The following is a 21,325-nucleotide window of genomic DNA, read 5'->3' on the forward strand; positions in this document are numbered from 1 at the left end:
CTTATTTACCAGTATTATTTTTATGTGCTGAACAATCTTGACTTGTGGTGTGTTGATGACTAGTTGTAGATGTTTTTAAGAAGGAAAAATCAATAGTGTAGGGAACCGATTCTTGATTGTTTAAGTAGCGTACAATTAAATGCTTGAATGAGACTTATGTAAAGACCAGGGGCTTAAGTCTCATTAAAAATAATTGGAAGATCTGTCTATATGAGCATGTATGAATAATTTCTTTAAAAAGTGAGACTTTTTAAAGCTTTCTCTAATTTTAAAAGAAGCAATCATTGGAAACAATGGAAAACACAGTTTACATTTTTCTGGCTGCTTCAGCATGTTCTTTCCTAAGTTTTCATTAGGAGAACTCAGTGTGTAGGAGAAGTCCATTTTACAGATGTATAAGTAGTCACTGCTTGGCACCCTGTTTGTACATTAGTAGCCAAGTCAATAGATCCAATTGAGCAGGCCTGTCATCTGTTCTGTTCCCGGTTCAGTGCCATTTTGCAAGCTCAATAGTGAGCTGCACTGATCTGTGTTTGCCATACACGAGTACTCTAGGTAGCTTGTTCAGAAGCTGCCGTAAACCAGTGGTAGGTGGGGGATTTAAATTTACCTCTCCTGGTTCCTTGATCTCTAGCAATGATGAATAAATCTACTACAGACAAATCTTTCAATGGAAGTATGGCAAAATAAAATAGTTCAGCACTATGTATTGGGTGCTTTATCATTTTCTTAACCCTCACCTTGCACATTGATAACAGTGAATAGATATGAGTATGCAGTTATGGTAGTCAGGGTAGTTTTTTAAGTTCTCGTTTACCCAAACAACTCGTTTAGCCTACCTTGGAGTGGAAACTATGGTTTAAATTGCATTTTTTTTACTATAATCTCTGCTTGACCTTTAAGTAAGGGTTAAATTACAGTTAAATCACTTCCTAGCTATAATCTGCCCTTTGAATATGTAATCTCAAACTGTGAAGCAGGTGATCTAGCCAAGGAATCCTACTTTGTATGTCCCTGTTCTGAGACGGACTTGTTCTGAACATTCCCTTTCCTATCCTCACTGAAAGGATAAAGCCATGTAGTGATTTGCCTAGATTTGACCCAGAACTAGTAGAATGCCTATAGAATTGAAAGAATGAATGAAGTAGTCCTCTAGCATAGTGAAAGCAATACATTTACTGCAAGTAGATAGCTCTTGATGGAGTTATCAAATGGCATTAAGTTGTTTTCATTGCATTTTGTCATTTAGCAGAACTGTTTACTCTAAACATAGAAAAGAAGACGTGTGTTTTCAGCTAAAATAACTTTGTACGTTGTTTTAAATTTAAGCTATATGCCACATTTTGTTTTAGTTGTTAGCAGGTTCTAGATTAGTTGCTAAAACACATCAATTCAGGTACTTTGAGGTGGATTTTGAAAAGTGTTCCTGTGGTATGGATAGTTGTCCGGTTATACTGGTTATGTGGTCGGATAATCTGCGCAAAACCCAGGCTTGTTTTGCAGCATGGCAATGCTGTGTATGAATAATGCATGCTTTTTTTTTCAGATGAGGTTTTTGACTGAATTCAGATAATACGTTTGGCATTGAGATTTCAGCATACAGTACAGAGAATTCCATATTCTGAAATGACAGTTTTTTTCTTCATTTAAAAGAGGACATCTCTATCTTCACTTATCTTAAAACATTTTAATAACTGAGACTACCAATTATGTTTTATAGGATTTGATTTTTGTGCTAAGGCCTTATCAAAAGCTTTTAATAAGGTGCTTTCTGCTGAGTTAATGATATGTTTTAGATGGCATTTCTTATACCTATCTTCAATAGACATATTCAGACAGTGTGATTGTAATAATCAAGTTTCAATCAAACCATACTTAGTATGACAAATATTGCATGAGATTGTAGTGCAGGTATTCGTGCTCTTGATAAAGGGCTTAATTTGACTCCTAGCAGAGACTGAGAACCGCTATTGATTTTTATATCAGAATGCAAAATAGCTCTTATTTGTCATGTATGAGGGAAATTGCTTCTTAATTAAAACTAAATAAAACACTCACTCCAAGGTTTTATGCAGTAATAGAGAAAGTATCGTGTTGTGTTGCAAATGTGTTCTTATACGGGTCTATAAAGGTTTGGTTAGCAATTATTCTTAACAAACTAAAACACTTCTTAAACAGCTGCTTAAAACATTATTTGTTTGTATCCTTCCTGGAATGTTTGTAGATTTACTGTATCCCAAAGCTCACTTGTTGTTTTTCCCTCCCCCAAAGCAAATGTCAAAGAAATATTTGAACAAACTCTTATTCATCTTCAAATCCCCTTCAACTGGGATTGTGAGTTCATTCGACTGCATTTTGGACATAACAGGAAGAAGCATCTTAACTATTCAGAGTTCACTCAGTTTCTTCAGGTCAGTTACTAACCTTCTTCCAAAGTAGAACGGAAATTCATTTTCACTTCGTATAATACACTAATACCATTATAATTTTTGAGCTTATTCTGGTAGTGATAATCACTGACTGATACTAATCCTGACAGTTATGATGAACTGTTATTTCTCCATACCAGTTCTATAAGCAGTGTGTACTCATTGTGCTTTAACTATACTATCCTATGACAGAATGCGACTAAATATACTGTTAATGAAATGAACCATTTTACTGATTGTTGTTAAACTAGATTGAGGGTCCACTTTTTCTGTCATAGGAATTTAATAGCAAAACTAACCTCTACCAGGGAAAGATTGCATCCTTAATATAACCAATTGTTACTAACTGTGTAACCTCCCATATAAAGGTTTTAGCTTCCTTAACATTTCTTTTAGTTTTATAAATGTTATCCTAATACTTACCCTTTTTTGCTCTCACTGGTGTGCGTGCTACCACACATATATTGGGAGTTTGGTCTTAAATGCAGCCAACTTTGCAGGAGGCAAATCTGCTTTCCTGAGATGTTGTTGAAAGACCCTCTAGGGATTAGGCTTTAAAGGAGCTTGCTCCTAGAACTGGTCTTTATGCTAAGCCAAAAAGTTACACTAAAATCATATTATGAATTGAACATAATACTAGAAGGAAGTAGAGGAAGACATGAGTTATAAGGGCTGTAGGAAGAGGAAAGCAGGAGAAATGTACATTATAACTCGTGAGAAAGGAGTTTGCAGAATTATGGGTAATTGCACTGAATTCCATAAATTAACATGCAGTGATCGCCTCATGATATTACTTACGGTTTTCTGTCTAGGAGACCTGAAGAAAAAAAAGAGTATGTACTTCCAGAGTTGGCCTTTGGTACTAAATAGTTTTGGATATGCAGTGTTAAAAGTAGGGAGTGACAGATGTGCTTTTGTGTAATCTGTAATTATTGCCAGGGTAAGAATAGATCTAGAGCAGATTCCAGAAAAACATTTCTAACTAGACAGGATCTGAAGTCTATATTGTAAATTGAGATAGTGGAGTTTGGCACAGTCTTTCAAGGCTGCAGTGTAAGTTGATGTTACTTTCAAGGAATAAACTGTGTCCTGCATTTGACACTACGTATTTTAAGTGATCCCAGGCACAAATGTGGAAAAACCCCAGATTGCTAGTGAGAAGAATATTTTTGTTATGAATCCAGAGCAAAGTGATAAATACCCGTTCTGTTTTTATGTTTATTGTTCCAACATATTGTCATGTAAGATACAGTAGCCTCTTACTGTCATCATATAATAAAAACCCTTAGTAGGGAAGGGTTGTATGGGCTGCAGTAATGGATATTGTTGCCTCTCCTTTTAGATCAGGTTGGTTTTCTCATTTGGTCTAACAGCATCTTGTGGGGTTTGGGACTTGGATCAAAGCAGGCTTGTTGCACCTTGATCTAGAAAACCTTGATCTTGAGGTTATAAGACTTGAGAAATTACTGTAGAGGTGATATAAGCTAGATAGTTTGCCCTCTTCTTACTGTCTGTCAGAACATGGTTATTATTTTAGCTGCTTCTAGAGATCTGAATGACAGCTGAATGTGCTTTATTGTTTGCTTGAATAGAAGGAAACAACTTTTTCTGGACATAGAATTTACAACCATCATTATTATGTTGAGGTTAGGTTACTGCAGTGTGCTTTATATGAAGGTTTTTACAGATTGTATAGGAGTTTTAAATTGCCTGAAATGAGTGACCATTTCTGACATTATGGGAGGTAGCTGTTGGGGGCAATCTAAATCTATATTATATAATTTTCACTGTCCTCCTGTTTATTTTCAAGTGCTTTTCAGTGAGTTGGTTTATAATAGCCCAGTCATATTTCATCTTGGATGTGTAAGAGATCAGCTCACTTTGAGTCCTTAAGATCAATATCAGAAGTTTCTCTAGCAGTTAAGTATTTAATAAAGGAACTGATAGCAGACAGAACATGTGTATGTGAAGTTTCTTTCTCAAATCATTTAGTGAAAGTGCATATTTTCTTACAGTTGAATTGAGGCTTTTCTTTGACAGAGGAATGAATCTATGGATAGAACCACTATGCAGACTTCTTGTTTTAGTTGAGCTGGCCTTTAAGTTTAAACTTCAGTTGTGCTGTGGTCTACATGCACGGACGTATTGAGGCATGCTGTAAGAATGTTAAATTAGTGAGAGTTCTGTGAACAGTGAGTTACAGAATTTGCTTCTTATCTGCTATTTCTGAATATTCATTCTAGGAGCTGCAGACAGAACATGCAAGACAAGCCTTTGCATTGAAGGACAAAAATAAAAGTGGTATGATAACTGGGCTGGACTTCAATGACATCATGGTTACTCTTCGCTCACATATGCTAACTCCATTTGTGGAAGAAAATTTAGTTTCGGTAAGTGTAAAGAAAAGTGCCTTGAATTCAGAGTTTAATAGCTGTAAAGTTGTAAGATGTTACTGCTTCTCTCCCACTTTGTCTTCTCCTACCTGTTTATCACTGCCTTGGTGCTAGAGATTATCACCTTCATAATAGAGTGGGCACAGTGAAACATGGCAGCACTCCTTGGCTGCAGTAGTGGGAAAGCTTGGCAGTCTGGTTTACGTGCTTAAAGTGCCGTTGGAAACAGTGTGTTAATCTACTATACTTTCCTCTAAAGCAGGGCAAACTGTACTTGACACAGAAAGAACATTCATTTAGGACAAAAGCGTCTGATTTTTGTATTTGAGTATATGACAGATCTCCAAAGGTGGAGACTACTTACAGTTCTGTCCTTTTATATACTCTTCTTTTCTTTTTCAGATCAGAATTTGGAAAATCAGTATGTAGATTCTAGAGGTAGAATGGTTACAGCCATGATAGTCTGGCAAGATCTGTAGGTAAAGTAAATGACATAAAAGTTATAAACTAAAAATATATATACTATACAAAAATATGTAAGAATGAAAGTTACATAAAATATAAAGTAATAACTTTTATCTTACTATTTTACCTATAAATCTTGCCTTGCCTAACTAATAAGACATACTGTCTTCTGTAAAATGTATAGTATCCACTAACTTTAGACTTTGAAATAAGTGGTCACTGCTGTATGTGATGCAAGAAGTCAGTTAGTGCCTTTATCTAAAGTAGCATTTACATGCATTTCTCTATTAGAAAAATACTCAGTGAGACATTTAGTGTGTGTATCAGATAAATTGAATAATAATCTACTTACATGATTATTTCCTGATCATTTCCTAATGTTGATTTTTTACCAAAAAATACTATCCTGTCTAATAATTCTTCCCTCATGTTTCTATTAAAAATATCTTAAAATTACAGGAATAGAAAGATATCTGTAATTCCTTCCTTATTTGCACAAAGGGATGTTTCTGTAATTTGTAATAAGATGTTGTAGAAGGGCTTAAGGCACTTAACTGCATTCATTTAATTTTTAAAGGTAGCTGGTGGGACTGTTTCACATCAGGTCAGCTTCTCCTATTTCAATGCATTTAATGGCCTTTTGAATAACATGGATCTTGTTAGGAAGATATACAGTAATATAGCAGGTACAAGAAAAGATGTTGAAGTCACAAAAGGTAAAGTATATTTCCTACATTTTATTAATTTTTTAATTCTGTTCAATTTGTAATCTGGTGTTGCATATGGGTTAAAGCAAGTCAGAAGCTGCAATAGTATGCAAGCTTAGGGCTACTGTGAAAATGTTTAAAGGATGATTTTCATCATCACAGGTTAGTAATGATTTTCAGCTAGCTCATTAAGGAGAAGAATTGAGATTCTGGCAGGAGCCATGTTGACCTTATTAGTTTGAATGGATAACTGCAAGTCAGTATATTATTGAGGATTTTACCACTCCTTGAAAGAGATCCATGGCTGCTTAGAGATAGAAAGTTCCTAGGGAATGTGATAGAATGGGTTAAGTTTGAAAATCCATCATCAGTAATCTCCATGTTGTTTTCATAGCTCTAATTACTTTATCCATGATTAAATCTTTTTTAGAAAAATGCTAATAATTTATAACTTCTTAGTGCTTACTTGTTTGAGTGGTTTTATATATCATTTATGTCTGTTAGGATGTAGCTAATCCCTGTGCATATGAAAAGTTGCCATATTTCAGTCTTGCCACAGATATGAGTGGATTGCTTCTGTAGTCATTTTATGACAGATTTTATCACTGATTTTTTTTACCTTTATGGATGGGATCAGCCAAGCCTATGTGTGATAAAAACCATGCCAAGTTCCATTGTTTTTCTTCTTTGTTTGGCTTATGTTCATATGCTCTGTGTACTTTTTGTTTGTAAAGGAAAGCATAAAATGCCTGTCCTCATCCTCCAAATTGTGGTAACAAATTGCCTAGCAATGTTTTTTGGTGCAGATGCATGAATACATCTTGTTTGGATTTGTGTTGTGAAAAAAAGCTACTGTGTTTTCACTGCTCAGACTTCTTTGCTGTAGCTTGCTAGTTATGTCATGTAATTTGGCTAGATGAATACCTAAGCTTGGGGTCATTCAGAGCTAGCAGAGAAAGAAATGTGGGCATGATGGCAATAGATGAGTCAGTTGCCCTTAATGCTGTGAATAATGGACCATTATTGTGTTCTGTTGTGTTTTGCAGAACTTCAAAACCAAGAATCACAAATCGTGGGTGTGGTTTTATTAAGCTTGCTAATATGAGATTTTTTGTTGACTTGGATGAATTCTTACTGTAAATCAGTCGTGGAGTCAGACTTGCTCTGTGTTGAAAAGGCCTGTTCCAAGACAGATATTCTCCTAAAGATATCTTTTCCCTTTGCATTGTGGATTTTGCTTCTCGGTGATAGATTGCGTTTTTATGGTATTAAAGTTATTTGTGAGCATTTAAAGAGGAAATTTGACAAACTACACAATTGCTTTATTTCTCTTTCCCTTTTAAATCCAGAGGAATTTACGCACTCTGCAATACGATTTGGACAAGTTACACCACTGGAAATAGATATTCTCTACCAACTTGCAGATTTATACAGTGTTACTGGGTAACAATAATTTTGTCATTTTACAATCATTATTTTGCTGTTTTCTGTGTGAACACTGCTCATTTTCATCTTAATTTTTAAAAGTTGTGTGTTCCATTGTATTTCGTTACAGTAATTTGTTCAATGTCAACTGTCATTGGTGTATGCATGGGTTTTGTAAGTGAATTGTGTACATCAAGCACAATTATTAGTTGTCCTATTATAGGTATACATATAAAATAGCAAAATACATTACAGTAGTCCCAAAAGGCTGCAATACACTGGTATTATTAACTTGAAGTATTGATGATGTTTTGCATGGGTCTTTAATGCATGTGAAATCTTAGGTGGGAATACCTATAAATAGTTTAATTTGTGTATTATATCCTTTATTACTAATAATCAAGAACTTGCTAGTAATCCCAGCTCCCTTTTTCGCCACTTGTGAGCTACAAGAAGAGAATGCCCTTTTAACTCCAAGGATTCCTTATTGCAGTGTAGCAGACTTCTTAGATGTGCATTCAAATATGACAGGTGGTTTTTTTTAACTCAGGATGTGTTCTGTGGGGTGTGGCCAGGAACACTGTATTGAATGAGTTTGATGTTTTAGCTAACAGTAATTTGCTTTTCTCTGCCTTGTGTAAAGGCGCTTAACTTTGGCAGATATCGAGAGAATAGCACCGCTGGCTGAAGGTGCGTTACCTTACAATTTGGCAGAACTCCAGAGGCAGGTAGGTAGAAGTGATACACACAATAAAATTGTTGAAGTTAAGTGAATGTTTACATGTAGTCGCATATGAAAAATAAGAATAATACACTTTAAACAGATTCCTAACAAGTGAAATGTGCTGTATTGCTAGAAGGATAGAAATGGGGCAGACTATTGAGTATGTGCCTAAACAAGATATTAGATGTCATATTGAAGGATGGCCTGTTTAGATATGAGCATGTATAGACACTTGGATTCCTTACTGTGAGTACATATGTTCACTCCTGAAAAAGCCTTGACTAAGTAATTTAATCATGGAATTATGAAATTATTTTTAGGTGGTAAATTCTCCAATTCTCTCTCTTTCAGTCTGTGTTAAAAGTTTATGGGGTGCCTATCAAGATATCCAAGGCCTCTGATTCCCAAGAGGCCATAGCCTGGCTTGGGCTGGGTTCTGCTCCCAGTTGCCCACTCTGCGCTTGGCATGCGGACAGCTGAGCTTCTTACAAATCAGCTGCTGAATGGCCACCTCTTGCAGCTCAGCATTTATGGCAATCTGACACTGGTGATGAGTTGCGTTAAAATGCTGGTCCTGAATTGCAGTGATTCAACAACTGATTCCCAAGTAGCCATCTGGGCTGTTGGGGCAGGAGGACATGCAGCTGGCAGCAATAACTTTGTCAGCCATTCCAAGCCACACTGTCTCCCCTAAAGTGAAATTCAGATTCTCTATTCTGGTGATGCCAGTGACAGATAGCGCTGGTGCAGGGTGGTCTGAGATAAAGTGGCAGTGTAGTGACAAAATCACCTGTGCCTTGTTCACCATGTGAATGTCCTTTATTTGCCAGTAGATGAGGGGTCTCAGGAGTCTGTCTGAACGTGAAAGCTCACGTTTCTAAAGTCTTTTATTTCTCAGCTTGCTTTTTATGCCTATTGCAAAGAGGTTCCTTTAAGCAATTATATCCACTACAGAATCTAGGTTATGTATTGGTGACAGGAAAATCTTGAATTAGTTCAACTGCTATGGTTCAAAAATTGTCCTATATGGAATATAGCAAGTCTTCCATATGCGGGAAGTGTATTTTGGTTACTGTTACTGTTACTGTGGGTGGATTTGATAATTCAGTTCTCTTTCAAACAAATTGGTCTAAAACTCAGTGTCTGGTCTGTTCTTAATGTTACTGATCTGTTGCCCTTAGGTGATTAGATATATCTGAACCAATGAAATAAGTGTCCAAAACCTGCTTGGTGGTAACAGCCTTCCTATGGATTCCTCAAGACAAGAATGATGGAATGGATTGATGCAGAAATGTGTATACAATGTATATCCAGACTAATGAGAAATATTTTTAATGAAGTTTTGTAATTACATTCCAAACTGCCAACTTTGGTTTTAATTGGTGTCTTTGTGGCACTTACCTTTCTGAGTAGACAAAATACTAACTCGTTTTGGTTTACACTTCAGAATTACCTTTGTAGCTCAGCACTGTTACAAAACGAGCTCATTGGTTAAAGTTTCACTCACCACTAGAACAGAATGTACTCTTTTCACACTCTTGGAGTAATACATAGTATTTTCATGCTATTCTACATTTTGTGTTAAGAGAGCACATCAGAAAGCAAAGTAATTTTGTTTGTTTTGTAAGGAACAGTCTTTTACTAGACCTTATCCTAAGCTGTCTTTATATTACCTTATTTAACTGTGTTGGTAAATTGAAAGATATCTCTTTCTGGAAGAGAGAATATCATTCCAGTCAGGTCCAGCTGTCTATGGAAAATAAAAACAAGTCTGTAATCACTTTTATGAGATTTTAAAATTCCTGCTTAAAGGAACATCTAAATTTTTACATGAACTCACTCAATCTTTGTAGATTTGGTGGAAATGGAAATTAGCCTGCTTTCAACCATGTTTACTTTATTGTCAATTCTTTCATTGTGTAAGATTTTCTTAAAGCCTAGCAGCTGAAAATCCTATGAGTATGACAGCTACAGCAATTTTCTGTTTATAAATATTCATGATTTGAAAGCTATAGCATTAATTACATTCATTTACATATCCATCTGAACACACAAGTAAACTGTAAACTTTGTGGACAGTTATTTAATAATATAAAAGTGCCATTTCCTTCACACAGAGTTTGATTTTTAACATCCAGTGACATATTCATTAAAATTAATGTCTGAATGTAATGATTTGATTTTGATGAGAACTCTGTGGAACTTAGAAGAAAAAGAATAACCTTTAAAACAGCTAAAAGGAAGCAGGTGTGCTAAACTAGGAGAAAATTTTTCTGGAATGAAGAACCAGTCCTGTCTCTAAGCCTTTTGGGTAGTATTATTGCATGAGTCTTTTATTTACATTAATCAAAAGAGAGAGATCTATACTTTAGAATTTATTTTTGTGGTTATTTTGGTTTTATTGTGATGATTTTTTATTTTTTTTAGATCAGAAAAATACAGTGTTTTGAGACTACTGAGGACATTATTCAGATTTATTGCTTCCCTTTGCTTGTAAAGGCAATATGTTTGACTTATACTTTTTTTTTATGCTGTCCACATGTGCAGTTTGTAATTTTGGTGCTGTCCAGAAGTCCTCTGTTCTTTGTTAAGCTATATTGTTGGGGGTGGAAAATGTCTTGTGGAAGGAAATGGAGGTAGCTGTATCTTTCTCTTCTGTGGAAAAAATGTATAAAATATAGTCAATGTTTTTTTACAGGTAAGGATCCCATCTTAATCTCCTAGGCTTTTGTCCTGCATTGCGTACATAGAGTTTAACATTATGCAACAAAGGCAGGTTTTGCACATCCTGTGTGATACCAGTCCAAACAGAGTAGATTACACTGAGGTGCACACTGTCTTTCTGTGGATATTCCACTTTCCAGAGCTTCAGTAAGCTGAATGTAACTTAGTTAAGTAGCCTTGGTGAGTTAGCTGTGAAATGTGCACGTGATAATCTTTGTGGTGAATTCATAATGTGCATCAGAGCAGAGCCTCCTGAGGCAGTCTGAGGTCTGTATACATTCCAGTTGTGCTGTCAGGAGCACATCTGCTAACGATACAGGGTGCTTTTAAGGAAAACAGGTCTGTGGTTGGGAGATAGGCTTTAGTATCTGCTTTAATACGGAATTTAACAGGTAATATCTTGGCCACTTATATAACCCAGACAAGTTATACTGCATAATATAAATTTTTCTCTAATCTCCTTTTTTATGTTTGGAAGAAAACTTGTCCCATCTTGCATACTTTATAGTGCAAGTTTGTGAACACTTACATCTTGTTTACCAGTTACCTTGTTTCTAATAACCATCTAATAATATGATTATGAGTCTCTGCAAATATTTTCTGTGCAGACTTGTATTTATTTAAAACACTAATACACTTATAATAGTGTATGTGATTGAAGTGAGTGAGGTCATCATTGTGTCTGTAAATTATCAATTGCCTGAAAAAGTCTTGTGGAGAATACTTTGGGGAATAATTGACTTTTTGCTTGTTTTGAAGACATGAAGTGTCATGCTTATGCTATGTATTAATGTATATGTAATGTTTAAATATATCCCGTGCTGATAAATGCTGTCTGTGAGATACTGAATTCTTTTTGAGATACTGAATTTTATTTGAGCCAAGAGGGGGTTCCATACCTTATGAGTGCAAAAGCAACAGAATGGAAAGCAGCTAAGTTGATTTGACTTTCTGTCTACTTTATCTTGACCATAGTTGTTTCAGTTATACTAGAAATATCTTAAGGAAGAATATTTTCTGAAAGGAGTATTTGAAAAATGTAGTTCATTCATTAAGTGTAGTGGAAATTAGATAGTAATTTTTTTTTTTTTTCCTCCTTAACATGAAGCTACCAATTTTTATTAGATTCTTTCTGGAACATTATAAAAGCCAATTCACAGGTATCTTTGTTTTCCCATACAGATTTTCAAGCTTTTTTTTTCTTTTTTTTTTTCTTTTCTTTTCCTCACACAGCAATCTTTTGGAGAGTTAGGCAGGCCTATCTGGCTCCAGGTAGCTGAGTCAGCTTACAGGTTCACTTTGGGCTCAATTGCTGGAGGTGAGTAATACCTCTGTTTTCTCTGTTTTCAAGCTTGGGTTAGTTTAACACTGTCTTGCCAGACTACTTGATCTTATCTAAGGTGCATTTCTTGGTTATACATGTGAAGAATTGGAGGGTGGAACTGCTTTTGGTTGTGTCGTTCTCTTTCTTTCCTTATTGCTTCTGTTCTAGTATCCCTCTACAGTCCTCTGAAACTCTACTCCAGTAACGAATTTCCTTACTGGTAATTCAGATTGGTTTTCTTTGTTCTATGCACCTTGTTTTTTGTAAGAGTGTAATCCAGTCTGCTCGAGACTTTTTTCTATACTTTCAGTATTGTCCTTTCTTACTTCCAACATATCACGGATCTAACCAGCTTATATATTCTTTGTGTTTAAATAAATGTTGTAGAAAATCATCATTAGAATTATATACTACACCAAGAATGATGTTGCAGAAATAGTATTCCAAATGCTTTCTTACAGCTGTTGGTGCTACTGCGGTATATCCCATAGACCTGGTGAAAACTCGCATGCAGAATCAGCGCTCCTCTGGTTCAGTCGTGGGAGAGTTGATGTATAAAAACAGCTTTGACTGCTTTAAAAAGGTTTTGCGTTTTGAAGGCTTTTTTGGTCTTTACAGAGGTAAGTGATTAAAAATTATATCAAGTTAGGGATTTTCTGCCTACCCCCCCTTTTTGTTTTTTTTTTTTAAATACCTCAACAGCTAGTTTCTTATGGGAGAACCAGGAAACTTGATATCATTGCTTCTGTTTCATAGAGCTGAATATTTATCTTACCTCAAACACTGTTTGTCATAAACAATTGCTGAGAAAAACTGGGCATATTTTTGTTGTTACTGATTTGCTGTTTGCTGGTTAGGTTGGTTAAAGTCCTAATTTCTGTGATGTAAGTGTTGCGGACATGGTCGTTACCTCACAAATTTAGGATTGTAACATTTGGCTGGGGACAAACATCAGGAGCAGATTTGCATCTGAGGAATAAAGATCCATTTTACTGCAAATATTTTTTTGTTAAAAGAGACAAAAGACAGTCATTTTGAAATGTACCTGTTAAACTGGATGCCAGACCTTATGCCTCATACTTTTGCAGGTAGTGGGACTTGTTTTATGATTTTATCCTGTGAACAAGAAATTGTATCCTGCAATGCTGTTGTATTACGTTGCTCTATTTTACTTTAAAATATCAACAGTGGAACTCATAAAAGTTGTAATTTAAAAAAAAAGAAAAAAAACTCCTCTAAAATACCTGTTAAGAATTCAAAGCAACTTTTTATCAGTTTTATCAGTTAGACTGAAAGCTATGTTACATCTTGTTTTAGCTTAGAAGATTCTGAAAGGGTTTTTATCACATCCTTAAGGTGACTGACATGGAAGGTACATGCTAGCCAGTCCTCTGAAATTGATATTTAGTTGTATTCTCTATTTTTAATTGTCATTTCATATAATGTAATGAAGTGCATGATTTTCATAACGATCAGTAAGGTATTTATTAATTGGCACACTTTTTTTTTAGTTGGAGCCAAGTCACTCACTTCTGTCATGGTCACAGCCTTCTTTTCTACTTTGCAATGTGTTCTGTCAATGAAGACACTGGACAGTGTCCTTTAAGGCCAATATCTGAGACGTTTTTGGATATGAAAGTCTGTGGATTCTGGCTAAAGAGTTTTTTGTAATCTTGCAGGATTTTGCTATGCAAGTGAGTAGAGGGAGGAATATGTCAGTGAAAATGTTAATGAAATAGCTGCAATCTCCGTAAATTACGTCTTACTGGTAAATTGTTTTCCTTTTTTGTTGATAACTCTTTCACAAAAGCAAATACTCCTTGAGTTACATTTATGAGACTATTACTACAGTGCTGTTCTACAGTACTGTTTTCTTCCTTTTCCTGCCCCCCCAACCACATGGTCTTGCACAGCAGATTCTAAAACTGATCGTTTTGATATTTTTATTTTTGTCTTCTAACCTTTCTCAAACATTTTGAAGTCAAGGATGATTCCATTGCTGAGTTAAAAGCAATACTTTACACATGAGAAAAAATGTACTTGTTTGAAAGAATGTCAGCTTGTTAAACTTCTTAATAGTCTGTTTAATAATTGTCTTTAAGGTTGTTTAGCATAAGAAGTTCATGTAGTTGTTTTGAAAATGTTACACTTAATGGTCAGCATGTTACTAAGGTCTTGGACTCAATGAATTAGATGGTCTGTGGAAGTATAAACTTCCACAGAAGTGTAACAACAGAAACATTTATGGAGTTGACTGTGGGTCTGTTACTGGGTTCTTATATTCCTGAGATGGATTATCCTAATTGTATTGTAATACAACAGTATAATGTAGTCATTTACTACAGTTTAAAAATTAGATCTAAATGTCTACTGGAAAGTTCATATTTTTGAATAAAAACTTACAGAAAATTATGATACTTTTGAATCCTGGCATCCACATTCAGAACTAATGAAGTATCTTCTGAGGTCCCTCACTAGACCATGCAGGGTCCCAGGTTTTCTCACACACTGAATGTGTGTGTCCAGCAAGATCAGCTGCATAAATAGAGGAGTGGGGGGGATTGTCTTGTAGTGTTCTGTCTGGTAGTTTTGGGTTTTTAAAATGTAGGCACTGCAGAGTTGGTTTTTCATCTCATGGTAGATCAGAGATTCAGGCTGGGAGGGCAGCATTTCTTTTTGTTATTGCCAACCTTTCTTTGTATTTAATAACTACCTTTCCTCAGCATAGTAAGTCTGTAAATTGCACAGAAAGTACTGTGTTGGAAGAAAACCCTACACTGCATATATTAACTGCTGCAATTTCTATTTAGGTACGTTTGCTCTGAGCTTCCTTTTAAGGAAGTAGTATAAAAATTCTGCAGGCTGAGTACTTTTGGGAATTTTGAACATTCTTTATGAATTTTTAGCTATTATTCTTTTCACTTAACAGATAGCGAAAAGCTGCACCAATATAATTTTGTTGCTGTTACCTGATATTTGATATAATTAGCATGGGATTTTTTGTAAGTTAACTGGCAAACACTTTTGACAAATTGATATTCCCTAACCATGGAATGACATTAGGAAGTGACTACTTCTAATAAAAATAAGTCTTTTAAATTTTATAATCTATACATATGCTGAAGTGACTGTGGAGAAAATGGATTTAAAAATAATGTACTGTTATAATCTTGTATGTTAGAACGTTAAGACTGCCATCTACTGATTTTTTTCCTTAAACCTATTAGTTCCTAGAAAAGTGTATGGTGCTTTTGTCAAATGGCAGTTCATTTTGATAGTAGCTATTTTCCAGGAGCAAGGGCCTTTTCAAAATTGGTTTCTGTCCATTAATACCTCTTCTTGGTGAGATAAAAAATACTTAATAGGTTTTAAAGAAGTTTTTTATGCTACTATGTTTGACTGATCAAGAGAAAATCCTTTATATCCTTAGTTGACTGGTGCCTTCAGAAAACTCAGGTTAGTGAGTCAAATAGAACTGAGTTGGTAATTTATCAGTCATGTGTATATCTCACAATTACTCTCCTATTTTAAAAAGTAATTGCAAACTTTATGGGAGAATGATATTAAGGGGCTAAAAAAGTCAAATGAACTCTTACGTAGTAGACATATCCAAGGTGTATGTTCAGTCCTTGCCCTTTTTTACCTTCTGTACAGCAAAAGCATCAGGTTTCAGCTGGTTGTGGAAGGCAGATCTGGTCACCCTTTTCTTACCATTTTCAAGAGAAATCTTAATATAAAATTGGATTGATGTGAATATGCAGTGCTCTAGCAGCATCACATACATAAATGCCATCCACCTCAAAACATATCCCATGTGCAGAAAGGCATTTCTGTAGATCTCTTATAAAATACTATTTTCTGTATTAGGAGGATAATGTTGCCTTATGATGTCTTTGTTTCTATAGGCTTGTTACCACAGCTGATAGGTGTTGCTCCAGAAAAGGCTATTAAGCTAACTGTACGTATCTTCCCCCCCGCCCCTGGCATCCTTTTGTTTGTTAACATACACAGGATTTATTTCCTGAAATGTGTGAAAGATGACTGCTTACAAGCACTCTAATATATATGGTTACAGATGTTCTTAGTGTATGTTAATAAGGAGGAAAAAATAACTTAAAATTTTGTGTAATGTATTGTGTCTTTATTAGGTTAATGACTTTGTCAGAGACAAATTTACTAAGAAGGATGGTTCCATTCCACTCCCCGCAGAGGTCCTTGCTGGAGGCTGTGTAAGTATCTGTCCTGTATTCCTAGGAAAAATTGATTCTCAGTCACATGCAGTATAGTTGGAATGACAGTTAATAGGTGTGCTTTGTCGATTTGAACAGAACTGTTCTTTTTTTTTTTTCCCCAGTCACAAGAACTAAAAAAAAGTACTTTTTCTCTTTGGAAAGCTTTGCATACTTCTGAGTTGAGTTCCCTTGGAATTACGTGCTTGAACAACTTATTTTGGTACAGTTTCTAATTTTCAGTTTCAGCAGTGGTATTATTCACAAAAGGCTAAAGAGAGGATGGGTGTCTTTCCATACTTTTACTTGGGTTGGCATTCATGGTTAGTTTGGAAAGATACAGGTAGTCCTTGAAAATGGATTATAGTGATCATGTTTGAGTTTCCTTCAGTGCGTTGGTGGTGGGGAGCTAGAACAGTTTAAAAAGTCTCTTTCTGGCTGGAGATTTTAAGAAGGAAAAGAAACACAATCTTCAACTTGCTGTATGTGAAATTTTTCTTTTTGTGAGAATGTGAAGAAACTGAACAGTATAGTCTTATCGTTCAGATAACAGGTATGAGTGAATTTTCTGTTTAAATGACTTTGTATAAAATGTCAGATTTTTTTTTGACAGATTTTTTTGTTTTGTTTTGTTTTGCACATTTGGTAATTTCATTTGTGGGATTTCCCAACAGTTGTTAACCCTATAAAATGTTTAAGGCTTGAGTTAGGTTTCTTTTGTAGCACGGAACACTAATAACTTCCAGTTGAGTAGGCTGACAGGCTGGTATAAAACCTCCTCAGCTTACAACAAAGCCTGGGGCAGAAAGGTTGTTGACCTCTGCAAACTTTTAATTCAAAGAAGCAGCCCTGAAGGGAGGCTGCTTATAGTTCTGCCTGATTGAATTTGGCAGCCTGGTACATGCTTGAGTCTTCACCTGTCAGTGTACAAAGTTTATTTTCTGAGAAATGTGAGAAAGCAGCTGTGATGTATAGCTAGCAGACTATCACAAAGGACTAACCTTTTTCTGGAAAGCTCAGTAACACAGAAAGCACATAGGGGTCATTTATAACAGAAGTGAATATAATTCATTAGTGTCTTTCTCTGTGTTGTGCTTAAATTAAATTCATAATTAAAACATCTGATAATCAGTTTTATTATTTTACATCCTTTTGTACTGAAATGTATAATATTAAATTCAATCTACATTAGAGGCTTTTCCACTTCCTGGTAGGTACTCCTTTTTTAAAATAAGTTTATTGTCTTAGTGTAGTGAACATGCAAAAATTGGGGAAAAATCTGAGTTTCAGATAAGCTTTCAGAAATTTGGATGTTTCTGTGAAGCTGAGCAGATTTATAATCTGTCCAAACACAACCCTTTCTTCTAGCTGACTGTCTTAGCTGATATTCTCATCTCCTTTTTGGAGATAATACTTATCTTGGTCAATCTGGGAGAATTTTAAACAAAGCTGGCTTTTATAGGAGAGGAGTTGGCCACAGTTTAGCAACCTCAGGGATGTTCATTTCTTTGTAGCCTCCTCTGGATCATCTGATACCTTACCAGTTGATCATTTTTTCTGTCTGTATTGCTGCTTAGTTCCATTTTAGTAATTTCACTTCTTCCTAAATACCAGAATCTTTATTAGCAAGCCTGTAAAGTTTATTCTAAAAGTCTGAAACTTCCAGCTGACTAAAGCAGTAGCAAGTTGATACATTAGTCTTTCTCGTCCTCAGTCCTTTTCATCCTCGTTGTGACAGCTCTTTTCTCTGTTGACTTACTTGGAAATAATGTTGATCTTCCACCTTCTGGTGTTCATTGTATACTGTTTTTCTACAAAATATTATGAGACATAACCAACAGTTATATCCAAGGAAGTGCCATAAGTCCATTTCTATGTGCAGGTTCATGCAAGACTTTCTGTTTGGGTGATGCTACCTTTCTTCTTCGTTTTTTCTTTTATTCTATTCCTTCTCTCTTTGTTAGTACAAAATGATGGGTTACTGTGGGACTGTTTGGGTTTTATGTATGCCAAATTATTTTCAGCATCTGGATTTGGGTAGCTTGGTTTTTTGTGGCTTTTCTTTATTGTTTGACACTTAAATATTTTGCTAATTGTACACTATAAATATAGGCTAAATTCAAAACATGCTTTTCACCTTGTCACAACATCAGAAGAAACAGCATTATACCTGTATGTAGTTCTCAGAGATGTACTTATTACTATCTCTGACCATCATTTGCCTGTGTTTAGTGTTGAACCTTCGCCTGATTAACATGAATAATGCACTTTTTCATCATTTCTGGTATGGAACTGGTAGTGAATGAACAAGATGAGCAAGCCATATTTTCAGACGTTTTATAGTTTCCAGCAGAGGCCTTCCTGAGCTTTGACAGCCCACCCTCTTGCAAGCTGTACAAAAGCACATTGTACATGCCACAGTCCTCAACCAGGAACAAAAAAATTTCTTGTGAGGAAGTAGAGGCAGCCTGGGAGAGGCTCCAGCAGACCTAGCAAATTCTCCTCTCTGCATGGCAGTGCCATGTCAAAGCCTGTGTATGGAGTTACAGTCTTCTAGGACCCACACGTGAGGACAGGTGAAACCTTTGACGTTAAGACAGTAGTGATTCAAGAGAACCTGCATAGGCTGTATAGCTCTGGAGTGTCTGCAAGAAGGGCTGTACAATCCAGCAAAGGGCCTACCCACAGGCTTGTGCCTCCTCCAGAAACGGTAACTCCAAGAGACTGGGTCTCTTTGGCCAAAATCTTACTTCTCAGGCTCCTATTATTCTCAGCTCCTGTAAGGTTTATGGAATAAACCCCTGTTCCGAGTAAGAGGTAATGTCTTCATTCTCATAGCTGTTAACAAAGACATCCACCCACGCAGTGGCCTGTTTATACAGTCAGTGTTGTCTTTCCTTGCTCACTGCAGGGCAGGGACCTCCCACAGGCAGCCTGTGCCCTGGGCTCCTTGAAACCTACTTGCTAGCCGCTGGGCAATGTACATGTCATTGGGAAGTGTAGGGTCTGCTCTCTCAGAGCCCAAATATTCCCAGCTGCTCCCAAGCTGTAGCTGTATTTGAAATCTGCAGAACAGCTATATGGGGCAGCTCAGTTACAGCGGTCAGGTCATACCTGTCAGGGAAAGGGCTCTGGTCCCTGATGGGTGAAACTGATATCCCATCTTCCTACCTTCCCGGGAGCATGCTGGTTTGTTAATCATCAGCAGCACTATCCACACTTACACATGTTCAGAGCAAATAATTTCTTTCCCTACTGTTACTGTAATTAATTGAATTACATTTCATTGTAATTCAGTGATTAGCCTGCATTCCTGCTTTTGGAGTTTTTAGCTACCATTAGCTTTGAATTGCCGGGAGCCTGAGTGAGGCTTTGGCAGTGCTTTCCTGTATCCTGACAGCAGCTGGGTAAGCAGAGAGCGCACACCTGATATGGACAGTGCTTCTTAAAGGAACTTATACGCATGACGCATGTGAGTACATCATGAAGGGCAAGGTGCTGCAGGGCAACTGTTCGCCCTCAGTTGGGAAGTGATGTTGAAGTAGACGTCTAATACTATGTAAATGATTCATAAGTACTCTTACAGTAGAGAAAGGTGCTGTGATTTTAAGCTGTAGTTACTGTGAGTTCCACAGGAAGAAATGGATTCTTCTCATCAATGCAATGTGCGTGGTGCTTAGAGTTTTGAATGGATGCATCCTTTTGCATCAGAAAGATGTTTTCGATTTGTGCTGCAGGGAGGAAGAGGATGTGGGGTGCCAGGCAGAAAAAGGGTCTAAGAACCCTTCTTGGAGGTGTAGGCAATGCATCTGTTGATGGTTAGGGGTTGGAGGGAGTGAGTGTGTTTGCACATACATACATCTAGAGATCCAAATTTACCACTGATTTAAAAACTTTTATATATTTAAACAGTAAATCTAACATTTAGTCTAAATATTTTGATGTACTTGTAAAAATAATTTTCATATGTATTTATACATATATATACATACATACACACACACAAACATGTATATAGGTTTATCGGGCAAATAGGAATGTGTCAAATACTTCTTTTTGAAAAATAATTTAAAATGTTTTATTTAACAAACACAAAAATAAAGGCTTATAGTTGTCAGACTACTTTTCCTTCAAAATCTTGAAGATACTCTGCTTCTTTTAATATACTTTAAACAGATAAAGTTAGAAGCAGAATTAAACTTTACTGCTTTATCTCGATCTCTGTTGTGGACATTTAAAGTTAGGGAGAAAATTATTGTTTCAAAGAAGAGACAATAAGCTTCTTGTAGGTGCATGAACAATGACAGCTTTGCCTTGAGAAAGAAGTGCAAGTTTTTTGATGTTTTTAAACCAGACTGTTTTAAGTAACATCTTATTTTAGCTGCTTGTATGGGACATAGTTGTGGTCCAGGATGTGGTGGTTTCAAAAAGGAAGGAAGGAAGGGCTTGAAATAGGCCTCTCCTCCTTTGTAGCATATGCCTCTCGGGTGGAATTGGAAAGGGCAAGAGGTCTCATGTTGCAGGGTCATTTGTGTATTTCCTTCAGCCTTTGGCATGTCATGGGGCGTTTGCTGTGGGATCTCAAACTACATCTTTTCTCTCATAACCTTTGCTGTCAGATTTAGTTCCTTTATTTGCTCCTTGTAGAGTTATTTTACATGACATTAAGGTTAAGTAGAAGCTTTTATTACTGGTATTTTTGATGTGTATGAATAACCTCCATTCAGAAACAAATTTGTCAACCTTTTTTAAAGTGTCTGTTGTAATTTATGTGTGAAGAGAGGTTTTTATGGGGGAAAAATCTAGACTTAGTGCACCTTCTCCGAAAGAAATTCAAGGACTGCAATGTATACCTCCGTGTCTATATACGTGCGCATGTGTACTTAACATACATAGCTGACAACC

At 36.1% G+C, this 21,325-nt stretch overlaps 1 protein-coding gene across 3 annotated transcripts in view; it reads left to right on the top strand.

Moving 5' to 3' along the window:
* SLC25A12 (solute carrier family 25 member 12) overlaps positions 1-21,325 on the top strand; it is a 49,294-nt gene that overhangs the window by 18,434 nt on the left and 9,535 nt on the right. For all 3 annotated transcript variants that reach the window (XM_075756663.1, XM_075756664.1, XM_075756665.1), the window contains exons 5-13: positions 2,272-2,411; positions 4,673-4,819; positions 5,865-6,003; positions 7,344-7,437; positions 8,063-8,147; positions 12,101-12,185; positions 12,653-12,811; positions 16,097-16,149; positions 16,340-16,420. In XM_075756663.1, the coding sequence (XP_075612778.1) occupies positions 2,272-2,411; positions 4,673-4,819; positions 5,865-6,003; positions 7,344-7,437; positions 8,063-8,147; positions 12,101-12,185; positions 12,653-12,811; positions 16,097-16,149; positions 16,340-16,420 (983 nt within the window). The remainder of the gene's footprint in view (positions 1-2,271; positions 2,412-4,672; positions 4,820-5,864; positions 6,004-7,343; positions 7,438-8,062; positions 8,148-12,100; positions 12,186-12,652; positions 12,812-16,096; positions 16,150-16,339; positions 16,421-21,325) is intronic.

Source organism: Balearica regulorum, chromosome 6 (genome assembly GCF_011004875.1).
Source record: "Balearica regulorum gibbericeps isolate bBalReg1 chromosome 6, bBalReg1.pri, whole genome shotgun sequence".
In the NCBI taxonomy this organism is placed as follows: domain Eukaryota; kingdom Metazoa; phylum Chordata; class Aves; order Gruiformes; family Gruidae; genus Balearica; species Balearica regulorum.